The sequence below is a fragment of the Procambarus clarkii genome, chromosome 66 (genome assembly GCF_040958095.1).
Source record: "Procambarus clarkii isolate CNS0578487 chromosome 66, FALCON_Pclarkii_2.0, whole genome shotgun sequence".
Lineage (NCBI taxonomy): Eukaryota > Metazoa > Arthropoda > Malacostraca > Decapoda > Cambaridae > Procambarus > Procambarus clarkii.
In genome coordinates this window covers 3,184,387-3,204,562 of record NC_091215.1, presented here as the reverse complement: position 1 = coordinate 3,204,562, position 20,176 = coordinate 3,184,387, and the positions used below count along the sequence as shown (strand labels likewise).

Genomic DNA, 20,176 nt, shown 5'->3' with positions numbered 1-20,176 from the left:
TGCATTTTCATCAACTACAGCTTGCTGCACCGCGAGCGTTACTTACTCATCTGACAGTTTAATCAGCAACTACATCATGTGGGATCTACAGCCTGTCCTGCCCACTCTAAACATAGAGCTCTTGGCCAAGATCACTACCGAGAACGGTCAGAGGCTGTTCAATCTTGTGTAGATAAAACAATAATAAAAAAAGTATAGTGTAGTCTGAATGTACAAAGAATGAATATAAATAACTAATTGTAAATATAGGAAATTTAAAGAATGAAAATTTAAAGAATCTAATTTAACCCAGAGATAAAATAATCATAAGTACCCATATATGATCACAGATCACAGACTCAGCAACTAGCAGCCGTCACGGCCGGACGTGTCCTCGTTGCTCCAGCTCTTCTCTCTCGCACCCAGCACTGCCGGGTGGGTAAATAATTGGCAGCAGACTTGCGTCTCTCTAGCTAGTCAGACCCCACTCCTAACTTGGTGTTTTATGCCGGGTAGAGACGGGAGGCCATATCCAGTGACGTGTAGTCTTTGAGAGAGAGACCCATCGGCCACCAGGAAGCTCATCATGCGTCACAAGATCCGGGGTACGCCCCTTAACGAGCAACCATTCTCCAAGACATCTCTCCTGAAGCTCTTTAAAGACATTGCAGGAGTGACACCCAACGACATCAAACAGGAAGGCACGGACATCCTCTTCTTCTTTTATAGTGAGGAGGAAGTCGACAAACTTCTGTTTTTCAGCGCCAATTTCTCCAACCAACACCTTCGTCTCAACTTCCCACGCCAGTACCTGGCTGAACACTGTCGTTATTCATGACCTCGGCCAATGGATCGTGGAACAAGATGAAGCTGATGAAAGAGCGTTCATGCGCGACTTCAAGGCATCAAACCCGGACCTAGGGCTTCACGAAGCTCACTTCTTCAACAGAAATCGCTCCCTGAAGCTGACCTTCGAGACAGTACTGCGGCTACTATGGCTACCAGAAATGGTGTTTACAGCTTTGGTATTCACATTCCGTCATTCCGTGTGAAGATGGAACGTTTCCACATGGTCAACCAGTGCCTCCGGTGCTACGAGTACACCCACTCCACCAGCAGATGTACCCAGCGTATTCAGCAGTGTAGCCTCTGCTCAGCTGACCACCAGTACTCCATCTGCAAGTCTGAAACACTATGCTGCTTGCTGTGCACAGGCGACCATCCGGCAATCTCCATACGTTGTCCTCATAGACAAGACGTCATTAAAAACATGGAGAAATCCACATCTTCAACCGGAGCCAGTACCTCTGAAGCAACAAGCCAATCAGCGACCACCTCTACTTCAGGTTTCAACGCCCAAGCCGCCATTTTCCCGGAGCTTCCGGGAGGACGTCCCACTGCTACTACCAGCCAATGGGGAGCCAGTTCCCAAACGCCAACCTGCGATTCGTCGAGCCAGCCATCATCCCCGGCCCACACCGACCAACCACTGAACAGCACAGTTCAACTATTAACATCGGCGGCCAGCATGATAGCTTGCAATAACCCCCAGGAATACGTAAGAATATTAAATATTCTATACAAAGCAAATGGTCTTCCAGCTTTCATAGTTCCAGAGGAAGTCTTCACCAACACCACTTCAAGTTCTCAAGATACAGTCTTGGTCCCTGACATCACCGTGAACGCCGCCGTGCTCACGGATCTACTATCAACAGCAAAGCCTGCTCCTCCAGCAACTTCATCAAAAGCCACCCAGACGCCGACGCCTCCGCTATCGACTACTGATACAGTTCCATCTCTCGTGTGCGAACCCTCTCAACGTCCAAAATCAGCTGCAACTCCCATTAAGCCTCAACAGGCAAGAACTGAACCTCCAAGATTCACTGCATCTACTCCTGACTCAGCTGACTCATCAAATGAGGACGTCTCGGTGGGAACACCACCTCCTCCACTGAAGCAGCCCAACACAACAGAAGATTTCCGGCTGGAAGCTACCTCCAACGATAGCCTCACCGTATCAACACGAAGCAAGACCAACAAACAGGCCAGGAGGCCTGGGAAGAAGAAAAACACCGACGATCTGTGTCCGAGTACATCAAGGAATCAGTAGAACACCAACGCAAAGCTGTAAAGAACACCGCGACGAGAAGCCCTGCCTCCTACAAGACACATCAGCGAGCACCCATGAGCACTCCACTCTACCACCACACAGCAGCATCAGCTGCAAGTCTTACCCACGGTGGTTGGGCCACCGATCTTTCATCTCCCCTCTTCACCTCGTCTCCAGTTCCTCGCTCAAGATTTCTGCATCCTCGCCCCTGTCTTCAACCCCCTGCTGGCCTGCTCTAGGGCTTTATAATCGGTTAACCCATATATAAGTGAGGGGATGCAAGGAAGTAATTGCATACGGGTATTATATATAATTTTATAGTTATAAGAATAAATTAAATATCACCTTGGTGTAGTGTTAAAAATAACCAAGGATCAATACTATGTCAAAGGTAGATCATAAATATATAAATAATAAACCAGTCACAGTGTATTCTATTTTTTAGTTAAACCAGACATTCTCTTCCGTTATTATACATACTATTCCACCCCTCAATGTGAAGCTGGTGGAGGGTCCGTTCATAAAGAACATTTTAAGTTAAATTAAGTTTCTAATACACGCCTTGTTTTATAGGGACGGGGTGAGTGTGGAGGGAACCACATTCAAAATGCCCGCCAGGGAATATTTCTTATGTTAGCCGCTCCTGATTGGTGGACGGCAGTCCGACGCCGTGCATCTGCGCATCACCCACGCGCATGCCCGGAGGCGACAGAAGAGAGCAGAGAAGAACCGCACCGCACCGAAGACACACCTGTTAGTGACGCCTCCTGGACATTGGTCATCCAGCACCTCGTATTGGCCAGCTACCATTGACCCTCGCCCATCCTCGCCCCTGAGAAGCCGTCGTATTGCTTCAGCCCGCCCTGAGAAGACTCGAGAAGTTGGCACTGATGTTTGCCGCCCCCCCCACCCCCGGCTCGCCGAGGCCACATCACTGGCCAGTGTTGGAAGGTGGAGAAGTTGGCACTGATGTTTGCCGCCCCCCCCACCCCCGGCTCGCCGAGGCCACATCACTGGCCAGTGTTGGAAGGTGGAGAAGTTGGCACTGATGTTTGCCGCCCCCCCACCCCCGGCTCGCCGAGGCCACATCACTGGCCAGTGTTGGAAGGTGGAACACTCACGTGGTCTGAGCTCTGGCTAGTTTTGTACATGGTGTTGTGTTTGAGAACTTTGTATCAACATTTATGTTAAGCCGATGATGCCAGTGATGCATTACCAAGGTGATGGGTCAGGGTGACCAGTGGATTTCACAGTGGCATCTTTTTTGGAACTGTGGTTGGTGACTTTTGTGTGTCAAGCTGTTGTTGACTCTGCTGGGGGGAGGGGGGGCACACCTTGCCCGTTCCTAGACGACTTAGTGTTGTGGGCAGGAGAAGACATGACTGAGATTTTGGATGTCCTTATTGAGACTTGACCACCCCCCCCCCCACCCTCCACCCCATCAGTGCTATCTGTCACCCCCGCACCTTGTTAAGACCTTATGGTCAGCAAGGAACTAGTGTACCACAGTTACCAGGTGCTGGACTGTCACCCCTGCACCTTGTTAAGACCTTAAGGCCAGCAAGGAACTAGTGTACCACAGTTACCAGGTGCTGGACTGTCACCCCCGCACCTTGTTAAGACCTTAAGGCCAGCAAGGAACTAGTGTACCACAGTTACCAGGTGCTGGACTGTCACCCCTGCACCTTGTTAAGACCTTAAGGCCAGCAAGGAACTAGTGTACCACAGTTACCAGGTGCTGGACTGTCACCCCTGCACCTTGTTAAGACCTTATGGTCAGCAAGGTACTAGTGTACCACAGTTACCAGGTGCTGGACTGTCACCCCCGCACCTTGTTAAGACCTTATGGCCAGCAAGGAACTAGTGTACCACAGTTACCAGGTGCTGGACTGTCACCCCCGCACCTTGTTAAGACCTTAAGGCCAGCAAGGAACTAGTGTACCACAGTTGCCAGGTGCTGGACTGTCACCCCCGCACCTTGTTAAGACCTTAAGGCCAGCAAGGAACTAGTGTACCACAGTTACCAGGTGCTGGACTGTCACCCCCGCACCTTGTTAAGACCTTAAGGCCAGCAAGGAACTAGTGTACCACAGTTACCAGGTGCTGGACTGTCACCCCCGCACCTTGTTAAGGCCTTATGGTCAGCAAGGAACTAGTGTACCACAGTTACCAGGTGCTGGACTGTCACCCCCGCACCTTGTTAAGACCTTAAGGCCAGCAAGGAACTAGTGTACCACAGTTACCAGGTGCTGGACTGTCACCCCCGCACCTTGTTAAGGCCTTATGGTCAGCAAGGAACTAGTGTACCACAGTTACCAGGTGCTGGACTGTCACCCCCGCACCTTGTTAAGACCTTAAGGCCAGCAAGGAACTAGTGTACCACAGTTACCAGGTGCTGGACTGTCACCCCCGCACCTTGTTAAGACCTTAAGGCCAGCAAGGAACTAGTGTACCACAGTTACCAGGTGCTGGACTGTCACCCCCGCACCTTGTTAAGACCTTAAGGCCAGCAAGGAACTAGTGTACCACAGTTACCAGGTGCTGGAGCCTAGTGACAGCTGGCAACCTCATAAGTGCTATTGGGAGTTTTGTTCTGGGTGAATTTGTATGAATATATTATGGTGTCATCCTTATAATTTGGCCCCAGTCAACTGGTAATTTTTGTTGGACTTTTCCTTATCATCTAGACGTAACTATTGTAGGCCAGGAGGCTCTTGGTAATTTGTGTAAGGCACTACGCCGCCAGGGAGGCTCTGCGGGTTCATGACACGACAATCCCCACCACTCATCATTTCTCATGCTTCAGTGCAAACTGGGACATGTTCAAACATCACATTGATGATACTAATCTCACTTATGAATACAATGACAAACATCACACTGACAGTGACACACAAGCACGCAACATACAAGACACCATCATACATGCAGCAAACATCACCATTCCTAACACAACACTCAAACCACATTTCACTTGTCAACCCTTCCGTTCTCACTAAACGCCTCCTAGCTTATCATCACTCTCAGGTCCTACACAACACATCGCTAGGGACAAGTACTCTGGGACCTCACAACACTAAAAAACCACATCCTCAACAGCCTAGAGTAAGACCACACAAAACACCTCATTGAACAAGCAGAACAACACAGAACACTGACACAACAGGAATTCTGGAAACAAATCAAACGCTTACAAGGATCAGTTCATACATCATTTAAATACCTTCTACAAAATAACAAAATCGCCGAACCTGACGAAGTACTTAACATTTTCAAACACCATTGGGAACGTATTTTTCATCCCCTTCCACCTGAACCAACTGCCCTTCCCAACACTGAAGTAGTTGAAGACTGGGTACACCAAACCTGACGTGAAACCACACCTGACGACCTCATCCACCTTGACAACCTCAACTCTCACACTGAACTACAGACTCCGCTGACTCCAGCTGGTGTCAAGACAGCTCTCATGGGCACTCGTCGTAGCGCCCCTGGTGCGTCTGACATTGGACACACCCTCCGACAATTCCCTGCTTCTATCATTGCTGCTGTCACTAACTTATTCACCCCCCTTCTTGCCTCTGGTTATTTTCCTCTCACCTTCAACTCTGCCACTGCTGTTCTCACTCCATAACCTGGGAACCTCACACTGACCCAAACACTACAGACCCATCAGCCTTCTAGACACACTTGACAAAGTCTTTGAAAGGCAAGTTAACATGAGACTCACAACGCACCTGGAAGACAACGCTCCTGGAAGACAACGCACCTGGAAGACAACGCACCTGGAAGACAATGACTTGCTATTAAACAGTTTGACTTCCGGCCTCACCGGTCCACACATGACACCTTAAATATCATGACCAATTACATCAGCATCAACCATCACTAAAGACTTAAGACTGCACTCATCACTAAGGACGTTGAGAAGACCTTTGACACTGGCATGACGGCCTCAAATTACGCAAACAACTTTAATCTTCCCCATTATCACCACTAAACTTCTTGCTAACTACTTAGATAATAGGACAATGAGGATTAAGTTCATCCGACAACACACTGATTACTTCATATTACATGCCAGTGTTCCTCACGGCTCTGTCCTTGCCTGACAATTTACACCCTAAGCATCACTGCCATTCCTGACCCTATTCATTGCACCATATTAACTATATGCTATGCTGATGATGTCTCTCACATCACGTCTGCATGCCTCTCACCTGATCACGGAAAGCACAAGAACAACTTTATGTAGTAACAGAATGGGAGTATCACTGGCGCATTATAACCAACTTCAACAACTAAAAAATCCCCTACTTCTCTGTAAAGGAACTGCACACCCTATTCCAGTTCAACTCTATTCATTCTTCCTTAATCCTACTAAAATTTCTGTATCTTGTTCCTCTTGGCCTCACACTATATCAACAATTACTCTTTCACACACATTGCACAGAAACATGCAATAGTTCACCAAGCCATGAACAAATTATACAGACTTACATTTGCCAAACTTGATACTAAAACGCGCCACTATAAAGCACTTACTAGACCACTCCTAACATATGCTCCACTTGCTCTCTCCTAAGCGGCAGTAACTAATAAACTAAATCTCCAGAGTTCCAAGGGGTTGTCATAGCCAGGGGGTGGTAATGGGGGACGAGCTCCCATGACCTATAAAATGCTCCTATACGGCATGCATCTCAAATAGCCTCTGACAACCAAGTCCAACTCCTGGCCTGCACGGGTGGCTTAGTCTAAGTCCGGCGGAACTGCTTTTACCGACAGGCGTACGTAAGGCGGCGAGGGCGTACCTCTGGAGCCTTAAACCCAGCTGCTCCGGGTAGATGGGACTCGATAGCCTGGGAAGGCAGCCCATCTAGGGGAAGGAAAACCCTGATTTTAAACCTCCGCTGCCTTGCGGCCATACCCCTTTTTTGGGAAAGGCTTCAGGAGTCAACCTCGAGGAAAAATCCGGAGTTGGAGCCCCTAAGGCAGTTCGTCGTTGACGTCGACCTCGTTCTGGCAGCTCCTGCGACGTTGCTGGAACCATGCGTATTGGCATTTGCCTTTCTATTGGATAATTTCAGCAACGTGGAGAGGGGGGACCTGCTGCATGGGTAACAGCTTCTCCTCCATATCTACCTACCCAGGCTTTGCGCCCTGGAGAGGACACTCCAGCTTCGCCTCACAGCGTCGAATCAACACGGGAAGCGACAGTCTACTGGTTTTAAGTCTTCTGCTCGATTGGCGAAGAGTGTGACGCCAGGGGTTGCTTCCGACGGTGGGAGGGGTCATCGCGCCCCACTGGGCAGCTACCGCCCGCCTCAAGCTGGGCAAACCCCAGCCAATAAGGTGTTGCCTCGCCACGGTCCGTTAACCTCACTGGGTGCGTGGGGTTTAGGGTGAAAACCGACAAGCGGCCCGACAACTTTGCACCAAGCAATACCAAACCAAAGAAGAAAATATCAACTGCCCTAAAGCTGGGCACATGGAATGTCAGGACACTGACACCAGGTTTCTCTGACGACCTGCAAGAAATCAATGATGCCCGAAAAACAGCAATCATCGATAGGGAACTGAGCAAGCTGCAGATGGATATTGTTGCTCTCCAAGAGACCAGGCTCCCAGGATCAGGATCTGTGAGAGAGAGGACCTTCTCTTTCTTCTGGCAAGGAAAACCTCCAGATGAGACCAGAGAACATGGTGTGGGATTTGCCGTCAGGAATGCACTGTTGGGACACATTATGCCACCGATGGGGGAAACCGAACGAATTCTGTCTGCAAGTGTACTCCCAAACAGGACCAGTCAATGTAATTAGTGCATATGCACCAACCCTGACTTCTCCAGCAGAGGCAAAGGAAAAATTCTACGATGACCTCAACAGAGTCATAGCGAGAATCCCTGTAAAGGAGCCACTGTTCATCCTCGGCGACTTCAACGCCAGAGTGGGTGCCGAGCACAACATTCGGCCCACTTGCCTGGGTCAGTTCGGCATAGGAAGGATGAATGAGAACGGGCAACATCTGCTAGAACTCTGCTGTCTTCATGGTCTTTGTGTCACCAACACGTTCTTCGGCACAAAGCCTCAACACCGAGTATCTTGGAGACACCCCAGATCCAAGCACTGGCACCAGCTTGACCTGATTCTTACCAGGCGTGCAAGTCTACCCAGCGTCAAGATTACGCGTAGCTACCAGAGTGCTGTCTAGTGACACCGACCACTCCCTGGTATGTAGCAGGGTCAAGATGCAACCAAAGAAGATTCATCACTCGAAAAAGGCGGGCAGACCTCGCATCGACACCACCAAGACCCGCAACCAGGACAAGGTGGAAGATTTTGCACACGTGCTCGAGGAAGCTCTCCCTGGCCCAGCTGGGGTCACTGCCTGTAAAAGATGGGAGCACTTCAGAGACGCTGTGTTCAACGCTGCCATTTCCACCTTTGGCAAGAAGACCAGCAGGTCGGCAGACTGGTTCGAGGCTCACTAGGAAGAGATGACACCTGTAATCGAAGAGGAGAGAAACGCCTTGGCAGCCTACAAAACCAGCCCAAGTCAGCACAACTTACAGATCCTTCGGGCCGTCCGCTGCAAAGTGCAGCAGAGCGCCAGGCGATGTGCCAACAACTATTGGCTCCAACTCTGCTCCCAGATACAGACTGCAGCGGATACAGGCAATGTAAGGGGAATGTATGACGGCATCAAGCAGGCCCTCGGCCCAATCCAGAGGAAGACCGCTCCTCTGAAATCTGCCACTTGCGAGGTGATTCAGGACCAGACACTGCAGCTGAAGTGCTGGGTCGAGCACTACTCTGAGCTATACGCCAGGGACAATGTGGTCACCGAAGATGCCCTGAGCGCCATTGAGTGTCTGCCTGTGTTAATGGAGCTCGACAGCGAACCGACCCTGGAAGAACTCAGCGATGCCCTAGACTCCCTTGCTTCTGGTAAAGCTCCTGGCAAAGATGGCATTCCTGCTGAGACCTTGAAGTGCTGCAGAGGTGGCTTGCTCATGGAGCTGCATGAAATTCTCTGCCTCTGCTGGGAAGAAGGAGAGGTGCCACAGGACATGAGGGATGCCAACATCGTCACGCTGTATAAGAATAAAGGTGACAGGGGTGACTGCAACAACTACCGTGGAATCTCCCTCCTCAGTATTGTCGGAAAGTTGTTTGCTCGAGTCGCATTGAAGAGGCTCCAAGTACTTGCAGAGAGAGTCTATCCAGAATCACAATGCGGATTCAGAGCTGGCAGGTCCACCATCGACATGGTCTTTTCCCTCAGACAACTGCAGGAGAAATGCAGGGAACAGAAGCAGCCACTCTTCGTAGCCTTCATAGATCTGACGAAGGCCTTCGACCTCGTCAGCAGGGATGGCCTGTTCAAGATCCTCCCCAAGATCGGATGCCCACCCAGGCTCCTCAGTATCATCAGATCTTTCCATGAGAACATGAGGGGCACCGTGATCTTTGATGGCCTAACATCAGACGCCTTTGACATCCGAAGTGGAGTAAAGCAGGGCTGCGTACTGGCTCCAACCCTATTCGGGATTTTCTTCGCAGTTATGCTGCGGCACGCCTTCGGATCTGTCACGGAAGGCATTTACCTCCGGACCAGGTCGGATGGAAAGTTCTTTAACCTCGCCAGGCTGAGAGCCAAGACGAAGGTTCGGCTGAGGTGTCTGCGCGACTTCCTTTTTGCCGACGACGCAGCAGTCACTGCCCACTCAGCTGAAGACCTCCAACGGCTCATAACCCGCTTCAGCGAGGCCTCTCAGGCTTTCGGACTCACCATCAGTCTGAAGAAAACGCAAGTCATGGGACAAGAAGTGGACTCCCCACCTGACATCGGCATCTCCGATTCCAAACTGGAAGTCGTTCACGACTTCGTGTACCTGGGCTCCACAATCTCTGACTCCCTCTCTCTTGATACGGAGCTAAACAAACGCATCGGTAAGGCATCTACTACCATGTCCAGACTGACAAAGAGAGTGTGGGCCAACAATAGGCTTACTGAGTATACAAAGATTCAGGTTTACAGATCCTGTGTCCTGAGCACTCTCCTTTATGGCAGTGAGTCTTGGACACTCCGCGCCCGTCAGGAAAGACAACTGAATGCCTACCACATGCGCTGCCTTCGACACATCTTGGACATCACCTGGCAGGACAAGGTGACAAACAACAACGTCTTGGGGAGAGCAAGAATCACCAGCATGTACACAATGCTGAAACAGAGACGAATGCGCTGGCTCGGGCACGTTGTGCGAATGGGCGACGGCAGGATCCCCAAGGATCTCCTGTACGGAGAGCTGAGGCAGGGAAAGCGTCCAACAGGCAAGCCCCAGCTACGGTACAAAGACGTATGCAAGAGGGACCTGAAAGCCATGGACGTCGATCTTGCTATATGGGAGACACTGGCTGCAGACCGTTCAGCCTGGGGGCAGTCTGTTCAAAGAGGTCTCTCCAAGTTCGAGGAGTCACGTGCTAAGGAATCGGAGGCAAAGAGACAGAGAAGGAAAGCCGGTAGCCGGGAAGACAGACCAGAATCGGACTTCGTTTGTGCTCGGTGTGGGATGGACTGCCACTCTCGGATTGGCCTCATCAGTCACACCAGACGCTGCACCAGGATTGACAACTAGGGCGCAACTCCATAGTCTCCCGAGACTGAAGGATGCCTACTACTAAATCTCCAGAGAATACAAAACAGAGCACTTAGATGAATTCCCAACACTCGATGGGAAGAGTTCAATACCAGCGAAAGTCTTCACGAGAGTACCAACATTCCTGCCCTCAATGTCTACTGGAAAACTTTACTAGACAAACAACTTGACAGACTGCTCTCTTATCACCAACAACACATTGACTTTCTCTTACACTCTCTTAGACACCCACGGAACACACACGATCTCTTCTCTACCATCCATCCTCCTCCTCCTAACTCTGTATATCGTTAGTCTTTAGCTCTCAACACCAACCAAAATGTTTAGCTCTCAACACCCAGCACAAACCATCCGTAAACGTTCAGCATTAACTGTGGTGGGACACGTGTTGGGATGGTGAGACACGTGTTGGAGTGGCGGGACACGTGTTGGGGTGGCGGGACACGTGTTGGGGTGGCGGGACACGTGTTGGGGTGGCGGGACACGTGTTGGGGTGGTGGGACACGTGTTGGGATGGTGAGACACGTGTTGGAGTGGCGGGACACGTGTTGGGGTGGTGGGACACGTGTTGGGGTGGCGGGACACGTGTTGGGGTGGCGGGACACGTGTTGGGGGTGGCGGGACATGTGTCGGGGTGGCGGGACACGTGTTGGGGGTGGCGGGACACGTGTTGGGGTGGCGGGACACGTGTTGGGGGTGGCGGGACACGTGTTGGGGGTGGCGGGACACGTGTTGGGGTGGCGGGACACGTGTTGGGGTGGCGGGACACGTGTTGGGGGTGGCGGGACACGTGTTGGGGTGGCGGGACACGTGTTGGGGTGGCGGGACACGTGTTGGGGTGGCGGGACACGTGTTGGGGTGGCGGGACACGTGTTGGGGTGGCGGGACATGTGTTGGGGTGGTGGGACACGTGTTGGGGGTGGCGGGACACGTGTTGGGGTGGCGGGACACGTGTTGGGGGTGGCGGGACACGTGTTGGGGGTGGCGAGACACGTGTTGGGGTGGTGGGACACGTGTTGGGGTGGCGGGACAGGTGTTGGGGTGACGGGACACGTGTTGAGGTGGTGGGACACGTGTTGGGGTGGTGGGACACGTGTTGGGGTGGCGGGACACGTGTTGGAGGTGGCGGGACACGTGTTGGGGGTGGTGGGACACGTGTTGGAGTGGTGGGACACGTGTTGGGGTGTTGGGACACGTGTTGGGGGTGGTGGGACACGTGTTGGAGTGGCGGGACACGTGTTGGGGTGGCGGGACACGTGTTGGGGTGGCGGGACACGTGTTGGGGTGGTGGGACACGTGTTGGGGTGGTGGGACACGTGTTGGGGTGGCGGGACACGTGTTGGGGTGGTGGGACACGTGTTGGGGTGGTGGGACACGTGTTGGGGTGGTGGGACACGTGTTGGGGGTGGTGGGACACGTGTTGGGGGTGGTGGGACACGTGTTGGAGTGGCGGGACACGTGTTGGGGTGGTGGGACACGTGTTGGGGTGGTGGGACACGTGTTGGGGTGGCGGAACACGTGTTGGGGTGGTGGGACACGTGTTGGGGTGGCGGGACACGTGTTGGGGTGGCGGGACACGTGTTGGGGTGGCGGGACACGTGTTGGGGTGGTGGGACACGTGTTGGGGGTGGCGGGACACGTGTTGGGGTGGTGGGACACGTGTTGGGGTGGCGGGACACGTGTTGGGGTACTGGGACACGTGTTGTAGTGGCGGGACACGTGTTGGGGTGGTGGGACACGTGTTGGGGTGGTGGGACACGTGTTAGGGTGGCGGGACACGTGTTGGGGTGGCGGGACACGTGTTGAGGTGGTGGGACACGTGTTGGGGTGGTGGGACACGTGTTGGGGTGGCGGGACACGTGTTGGGGTGGCGGGACACGTGTTGGGGTGGCGGGACACGTGTTGGGGGTGGCGGGACACGTGTTGGGGTGGCGGGACACGTGTTGGGGTGGTGGGACACGTGTTGGGGTGGTGGGACACGTGTTGGGGTGGTGGGACACGTGTTGGGGGTGGCGGAACACGTGTTGGGGTGGTAGGACACGTGTTGGGGTGCCGGGACACGTGTTGGGGTGGCGGGACACGTGTTGGGGTGGTGGGACACGTGTTGGGGTGGCGGGACACGTGCTGGGGTGGCGGGACACGTGTTGGGGTGGTGGGACACGTGTTGGGGGTGGCGGGACACGTGTTGGGGTGGTGGGACACGTGTTGGGGTGGCGGGACACGTGTTGGGGTGGTGGGACACGTGTTGTAGTGGCGGGACACGTGTTGGGGTGGTGGGACACGTGTTGGGGTGATGGGACACGTGTTAGGGTGGCGGGACACGTGTTGGGGTGGCGGGACACGTGTTGAGGTGGTGGGACACGTGTTGGGGTGGTGGGACACGTGTTGGGGTGGCGGGACACGTGTTGGGGTGGCGGGACACGTGTTGGGGTGGCGGGACACGTGTTGGGGGTGGCGGGACACGTGTTGGGGTGGCGGGACACGTGTTGGGGTGGCGGGACACGTGTTGGGGTGGTGGGACACGTGTTGGGGTGGTGGGACACGTGTTGGGGTGGCGGGACACGTGTTCGGGTGGCGGGACACGTGTTGAGGTGGTGGGACACGTGTTGGGGTGGTGGGACACGTGTTGGGGTGGCGGGACACGTGTTGGGGGTGGCGGAACACGTGTTGGGGTGGCGGGACACGTGTTGGGGTGGTGGGACACGTGTTGGGGGTGGCGGGACACGTGTTGGGGTGGCGGGACACGTGCTGGGGTGGTGGGACACGTGCTGGGGTGGCGGGACACGTGTTGGGGTGGCGGGACACGTGTTGGGGTGGTGGGACACGTGTTGGGGGTGGCGGGACACGTGTTGGGGTGGTGGGACACGTGTTGGGGGTGGCGGGACACGTGTTGGGGTGGCGGGACACGTGCTGGGGTGGTGGGACACGTGCTGGGGTGGCGGGACACGTGTTTGGGTGGCGGGACACGTGTTGGGGTGGTGGGACACGTGTTGGGGGTGGCGGGACACGTGTTGGGGTGGCGGGACACGTGCTGGGGTGGTGGGACACGTGCTGGGGTGGTGGGACACGTGTTGGGGTGGCCGGAGACATTATTATCAGTCACCAATCATGCTAACACCACTATCATCATCATGCCAGTAAGACAAATTAAGGTTCGTTGAACCTTATAAACTTGATGAAACCCAGATTTCCAATGTTCCTGGCACCTATGTTGAAGTTTCACCTGTTGAAACCTATCTTACAACCAACGAGGCAGTTGTTTTGCTCCCAACTGAAGATGATCTTCAAAAAATCTTACATCCCGATAAAGCGTCTACACTCCATGCAGCGGGCGTAATTCCCGATGCTACTGGCAAATTCCACGTTGGGAGGGCTGTGTTTGTCACGATTCAATCGCCACATAGCCAGGGACCACAACGACGATGATATGCTTGACGAAATCAATAGAATCAATGAACAACAAGCTATACAAATACACAGAATGACCAAAGAAGGCAACCCACGCCCCACTCGCAAGATAATGTTTACTACTACTGCCCATGCTACCCAGGTGATTGATCAGGGATTTAAATGCTTTGGGTACATAACACCTGAACAAATCTCAAGAGAAAGTTTCACTGATATTAAGCAATGCTTTCGTTGCTTCAGCTTCGACCACGTGGTGAACAAGTGTCCTGCAACAACAAGCACTTGTAGTATTTGTACTGAACACCATAAATTTAGAGATTGTCCTCAACCTGACAGACGAAAATGTGCCCTCTGTGGAGGTGGACATACAGCAGTATCTCCTGTGTGTCCAGTGAGGAAAGCAGCAATACAGAAAATCCTTGACAAGGCCCAAACCTCACGACCTAACCAGTCACAGACGACACCAAATATGAACGCTGCAACATTCCCTAAGTTGCCAGGTCAAGGTAAAAACCAGGCTTCCCAGCAGACATCCTTACCTAACCAGCATAATGCTTGGGGGGGTGGACCAAACTCACCCAACAACGTCAATGTCACAGGCGCCTTTTGTGTCTTCTGATGATTTGGGAGGTGGTGCAGGTCTTAATAACAATTGTAGCAACATCCGCAGGCTGCCGCAAAATACCCATTCGTATTTTCCACAACAATCAATAAGCTTTTGATGGCTAACAATCTACCTACAGTCACAATCCCAGATGATGCATTCTCATCCAGCCCTGAACAATCATCGCAAGCACAGTCACCACACCAGGAACCCCCGGTCTCTGAACCCACAATAAATGAAACAACCACCGCCATGCAAGATATGACAAACTCCCTGTCCCACCCACCTCACAAGTCCCAAGACCAAACCACCTCTCAGACTCCCCAGCTCAACGCAGCAGAGAGAGGTAACCCTTCACCCGTCATGTGGAAGGTGTCACCATCATGGTAAACACCAACACCCAGTCACTTGACGAATCATTCCTGCCTCACCTGCCCCTTCTGATCACTCATCCTCAGCAAGCCAGAGTATTGATATTCACGATGAAGACTCAGAAGAGGAGCCTTCCCTACACCAGGTGGCGCCCTCTGTGACACTCCCAGCCCGGCGCCCAATGTGACACTCCCTGCCCGGCGCCCACTGTGACACACCCAGCCCGGCGCCCACTGTGTCACACCCAGCCCGGCGCCCACTGTGACACTCCCAGCCCGGCGCCCACTGTGACACTCCCAGCCCGGCGCCCACTGTGACACTCCCAGCCCGGCGCCTCTGTGACACACCCAGCCCGGCGCCCACTGTGACACTCCCAGCCCGGCGCCCACTGTGACACTCCCAGCCCGGCGCCCACTGTGACACTCCCAGCCCGGCGCCCACTGTGACACTCCCTGCCCGGCGCCCACTGTGACACTCCCAGCCCGGCGCCCACTGTGACACTCCCAGCCCGGCGCCCACTGTGACACACCCAGCCCGGCGCCCACTGTGACACACCCTGCCTGGCGCCCACTGTGACACTCCCAGCCCGGCGCCCACTGTGACACACCCTGCCCGGCGCCCACTGTGACACTCCCAGCCCGGCGCCCACTGTGACACTCCCTGCCCGGCGCCCACTGTGACACTCCCAGCCCGGCGCCCACTGTGACACTCCCTGCCCGGCGCCCACTGTGACACTCCCAGCCCGGCGCCCACTGTGACACTCCCAGCCCGGCGCCCACTGTGACACTCCCAGCCCGGCGCCCACTGTGACACTCCCAGCCCGGCGCCCACTGTGACACTACCAGCCCGGCGCCCACTGTGACACTCCCTGCCCGGCGCCCACTGTGACACTTCCAGCCCGGCGCCCACTGTGACACTCCCAGCCCGGCGCCCACTGTGACACACCCAGCCCGGCGCCCACTGTGACACTCCCAGCCCGGCGCCCACTGTGACACACCCTGCCCGGCTCCCACTGTGACACTCCCAGCCCGGCGACCACTGTGACACTCCCTGCCCGGCGCCCACTGTGACACTCCCAGCCCGGCGCCCACTGTGACACTCCCAGCCCGGCGCCCACTGTGACACTCCCAGCCCGGCGCCCACTGTGACACTCCCAGCCCGGCGCCCACTGTGACACTCCCAGCCCGGCGCCCACTGTGACACTCCCAGCCCGGCGCCCACTGTGACACTACCAGCCCGGCGCCCACTGTGACACACCCAGCCCGGCGCCCACTGTGACACACCCAGCCCGGCGCCAGCTGTGACACTCCCAGCCTGGCGCCCACTGTGACACTCCCAGCCCGGCGCCCACTGTGACACTACCAGCCCGGCGCCCACTGTGACACACCCAGCCCGGCGCCCACTGTGACACACCCAGCCCGGCGCCCACTGTGACACTCCCAGCCCGGCGCCCACTGTGACACTCCCAGCCTGCCGCCCACTGTGACACTCCCAGCCCGGCGCCCACTGTGACACTCCCAGCCTGCCGCCCACTGTGACACTCCCTGCCTGGCGCCCACTGTGACACTCCCAGCACGGCGCCCACTGTGACACTCCCAGCCCGGCGGCCACTGTGACACTCCCTGCCTGGCGCCCACTGTGACACACCCAGCCCGGTGCCCACTGTGACACTCCCAGCCTGGCGCCCACTGTGACACACCCAGCCCGGCGCCCACTGTGACACTCCCAGCCCGGCGCCCACTGTGACACTCCCTGCCTGGCGCCCACTGTGACACTCCCAGCTCGGCGCCCACTGTGACACTCCCAGCCCGGCGCCCACTGTGACACTCCCTGCCTGGCGCCCACTGTGACACTCCCAGCCCGGCGCCCACTGTGACACTCCCAGCCCGGCGTCCACTGTGACACTCCCTGCCTGGCGCCCACTGTGACACTCCCTGCCCGGCGCCCACTGTGACACTCCCTGCCCGGCGCCCACTGTGACACTCCCGAGCCCGGCCCCCACTGTGACACACCCTGCCAGGCGCCCACTGTGACACACCCAGCCCGGCGCCCACTGTGACACACCCAGCCCGGCGCCCACTGTGACACACCCAGCCCGGCGCCCACTGTGACACTCCCAGCCCGGCGCCCACTGTGACACTCCCAGCCCGGCGCCCACTGTGACACTCCCAGCCCGGCGCCCACTGTGACACTCCCTGCCCGGCGCCCACTGTGACACTCCCAGCCCGGCGCCCACTGTGACACACCCAGCCCGGCGCCCACTGTGACACACCCAGCCCGGCGCCCACTGTGACACTCCCAGCCCGGCGCCCACTGTGACACTCCCTGCCTGGCGCCCACTGTGACACTCCCTGCCTGGCGCCCACTGTGACACACCCAGCCCGGCGCCCACTGTGACACACCCAGCCCGGCGCCCACTGTGACACTCCCAGCCCGGCGCCCACTGTGACACTCCCTGCCTGGCGCCCACTGTGACACTCCCTGCCTGGCGCCCACTGTGACACTCCCAGCCCGGCGCCCACTGTGACACTCCCAGCCCGGCGCCCACTGTGACACACCCAGCCCGGCGCCCACTGTGACACACCCAGCCCGGCGCCCACTGTGACACTCCCAGCCCGCCGCCCACTGTGACACACCCTGCCTGGCGCCCACTGTGACACACCCTGCCTGGTGCCCACTGTGACACTCCCAACCCGGCGCCCACTGTGACACACCCTGCCTGGCGCCCACTGTGACACACCCTGCCCGGCGCCCACTGTGACACACCCAGCCCGGCGCCCACTGTGACACACCCAGCCCGGCGCCAACTGTGACACACCCAGCCCGGCGCCCACTGTGACACACCCAGCCCGGCGCCCACTGTGACACACCCAGCCCGGCGCCCACTGTGACACACCCAGCCCGGCGCCCACTGTGACACACCCAGCCCGGCGCCCTCTGTGACACTCCCAGCCCGGCGCCCACTGTGACACACCCAGCCCGGCGCCCACTGTGACACTCCCAGCCCGGCGCCCACTGTGACACTCCCAGCCTGGCGCCCACTGTGACACTCCCTGCCTGGCGCCCACTGTGACACTCCCAGCCCGGCGCCCACTGTGACACTCCCAGCCCGGCGCCCACTGTGACACTCCCTGCCTGGCGCCCACTGTGACACACCCAGCCCGGTGCCCACTGTGACACTCCCAGCCTGGCGCCCACTGTGACACACCCAGCCCGGCGCCCACTGTGACACTCCCAGCCCGGCGCCCACTGTGACACTCCCTGCCTGGCGCCCACTGTGACACTCCCAGCCCGGCGCCCACTGTGACACTAACAGCCCGGCGCCCACTGTGACACTCCCTGCCCGGCGCCCACTGTGACACTCCCAGCCCGGCGTCTACTGTGACACTCCCTGCCTGGCGCCCACTGTGACACTCCCTGCCCGGCGCCCACTGTGACACTCCCTGCACGGCGCCCACTGTGACACTCCCAGCCCGGCGCCCACTGTGACACACCCTGCCAGGCGCCCACTGTGACACACCCAGCCCGGCGCCCACTGTGACACTCCCAGCTCGGCGCCCACGGTGACACTCCCAGCCCGGCGCCCACTGTGACACACCCAGCCCGACGCCCAATGTGACACTCCCAGCCTGGCGCCCACTGTGACACTCCCAGCCCGGCGCCCACTGTGACACACCCAGCCCGGCGCCCACTGTGACACTACCAGCCCGGCGCCCACTGTGACACTCCCAGCCCGGCGCCCACTGTGACACTCCCAGCCCGGCGCCCACTGTGACACTCCCTGCCCGGCGCCCACTGTGACACTCCCAGCCCGGTGCCCACTGTGACACACCCAGCCCGGCGCCCACTGTGACACACACAGCCCGGCGCCCACTGTGACACTCCCAGCCCGGCGCCCACTGTGACACTCCCCTGCCTGGCGCCCACTGTGACACTCCCTGCCTGGCGCCCACTGTGACACACCCAGCCCGGCGCCCACTGTGACACACCCAGCCCGGCGCCCACTGTGACACACCCAGCCCGGCGCCCACTGTGACACTCCTAGCCTGGCGCCCACTGTGACACTCCCAGCCTGGCGCCCACTGTGACACTCCCAGCCCGGCGCCCACTGTGACACACCCAGCCCGGCGCCCACTGTGACACACCCAGCCCGGCGCCCACTGTGACACACCCAGCCCGGCGCCCACTGTGACACTCCCAGCCCGGCGCCCACTGTGACACACCCTGCCTGGCGCCCACTGTAACACACCCTGCCTGGCGCCCACTGTGACACACCCTGCCCGTCGCCCACTGTGACACACCCAGCCCGGCGCCCACTGTGACACACCCAGCCCGGCGCCCACTGTGACACACCCAGCCCGTCGCCCACTGTGACACTACCCAGCCCTGGCGCCCACTGTGACACACCCAGCCCTGGCGCCCACTATGGACACACCCAGCCCGGCGCGCCCACTGTGACACACCCAGCCCGGTGCCCACCTGTGACACTCCCAGCCCGGCGCCCACTGTGACACACCCAGCCGGCGCCCACTGTGACACTACCCAGCCCGGCGCCCACTGTGACACACCCAGCCCGGCTGCCCACTGTGGACACTCCCAGCCCGGCGGCCCACTGTGACAATCCCAGCCCGGCGCCCACTGTGACACTCCCAGCCCGGCGCCCACTGTGACACTCCCAGCCTGGCGCCCACTGTGGACACTCCCGCCGGCGCCCACTGTGGACACTCCCAGCCCGGCGCCCACTGTGACACTCCCAGCCCGGCGCCCACTGTGACACTCCCAGCCCGGCGCCCACTGTGACACACCCAGCCACTGTCCCCCGGCGCCCACTGTGACACTCCCAGCCCGGCGCCCACTGTGACACTCCCAGCCCGGCGCCCACTGTGACACTCCCAGCCCGGCGCCCACTGTGACACTCCCAGCCCGGCGCCCACTGTGACACTCCCAGCCCGGCGCCCACTGTGACACCCCAGCCCGGCGCCCACTGTGACACTCCCAGCCGGCGCCCACTGTGACACTCCCAGCCCGGCGCCCACTGTGACAC

At 57.4% G+C, this 20,176-nt stretch overlaps 1 protein-coding gene across 1 annotated transcript; it reads left to right on the top strand.

Moving 5' to 3' along the window:
* The first annotated feature begins 1,507 nt into the window (after nucleotides 1-1,507).
* LOC138355137 (platelet glycoprotein Ib alpha chain-like) lies at nucleotides 1,508-2,089 on the top strand. The gene has a single exon (XM_069309860.1). The coding sequence runs from the start codon at nucleotides 1,508-1,510 to the stop codon at nucleotides 2,087-2,089; it is 582 nt and encodes a 193-aa protein (XP_069165961.1).
* Nucleotides 2,090-20,176: the final 18,087 nt, after the last annotated feature.

Excerpts from the sequence above, each read along its gene's own strand:
- LOC138355137 (XM_069309860.1), top strand. The coding sequence starts at position 1,508 with ATGATAGCTTGCAATAACCCCCAGGAATACGTAAGAATATTAAATATT.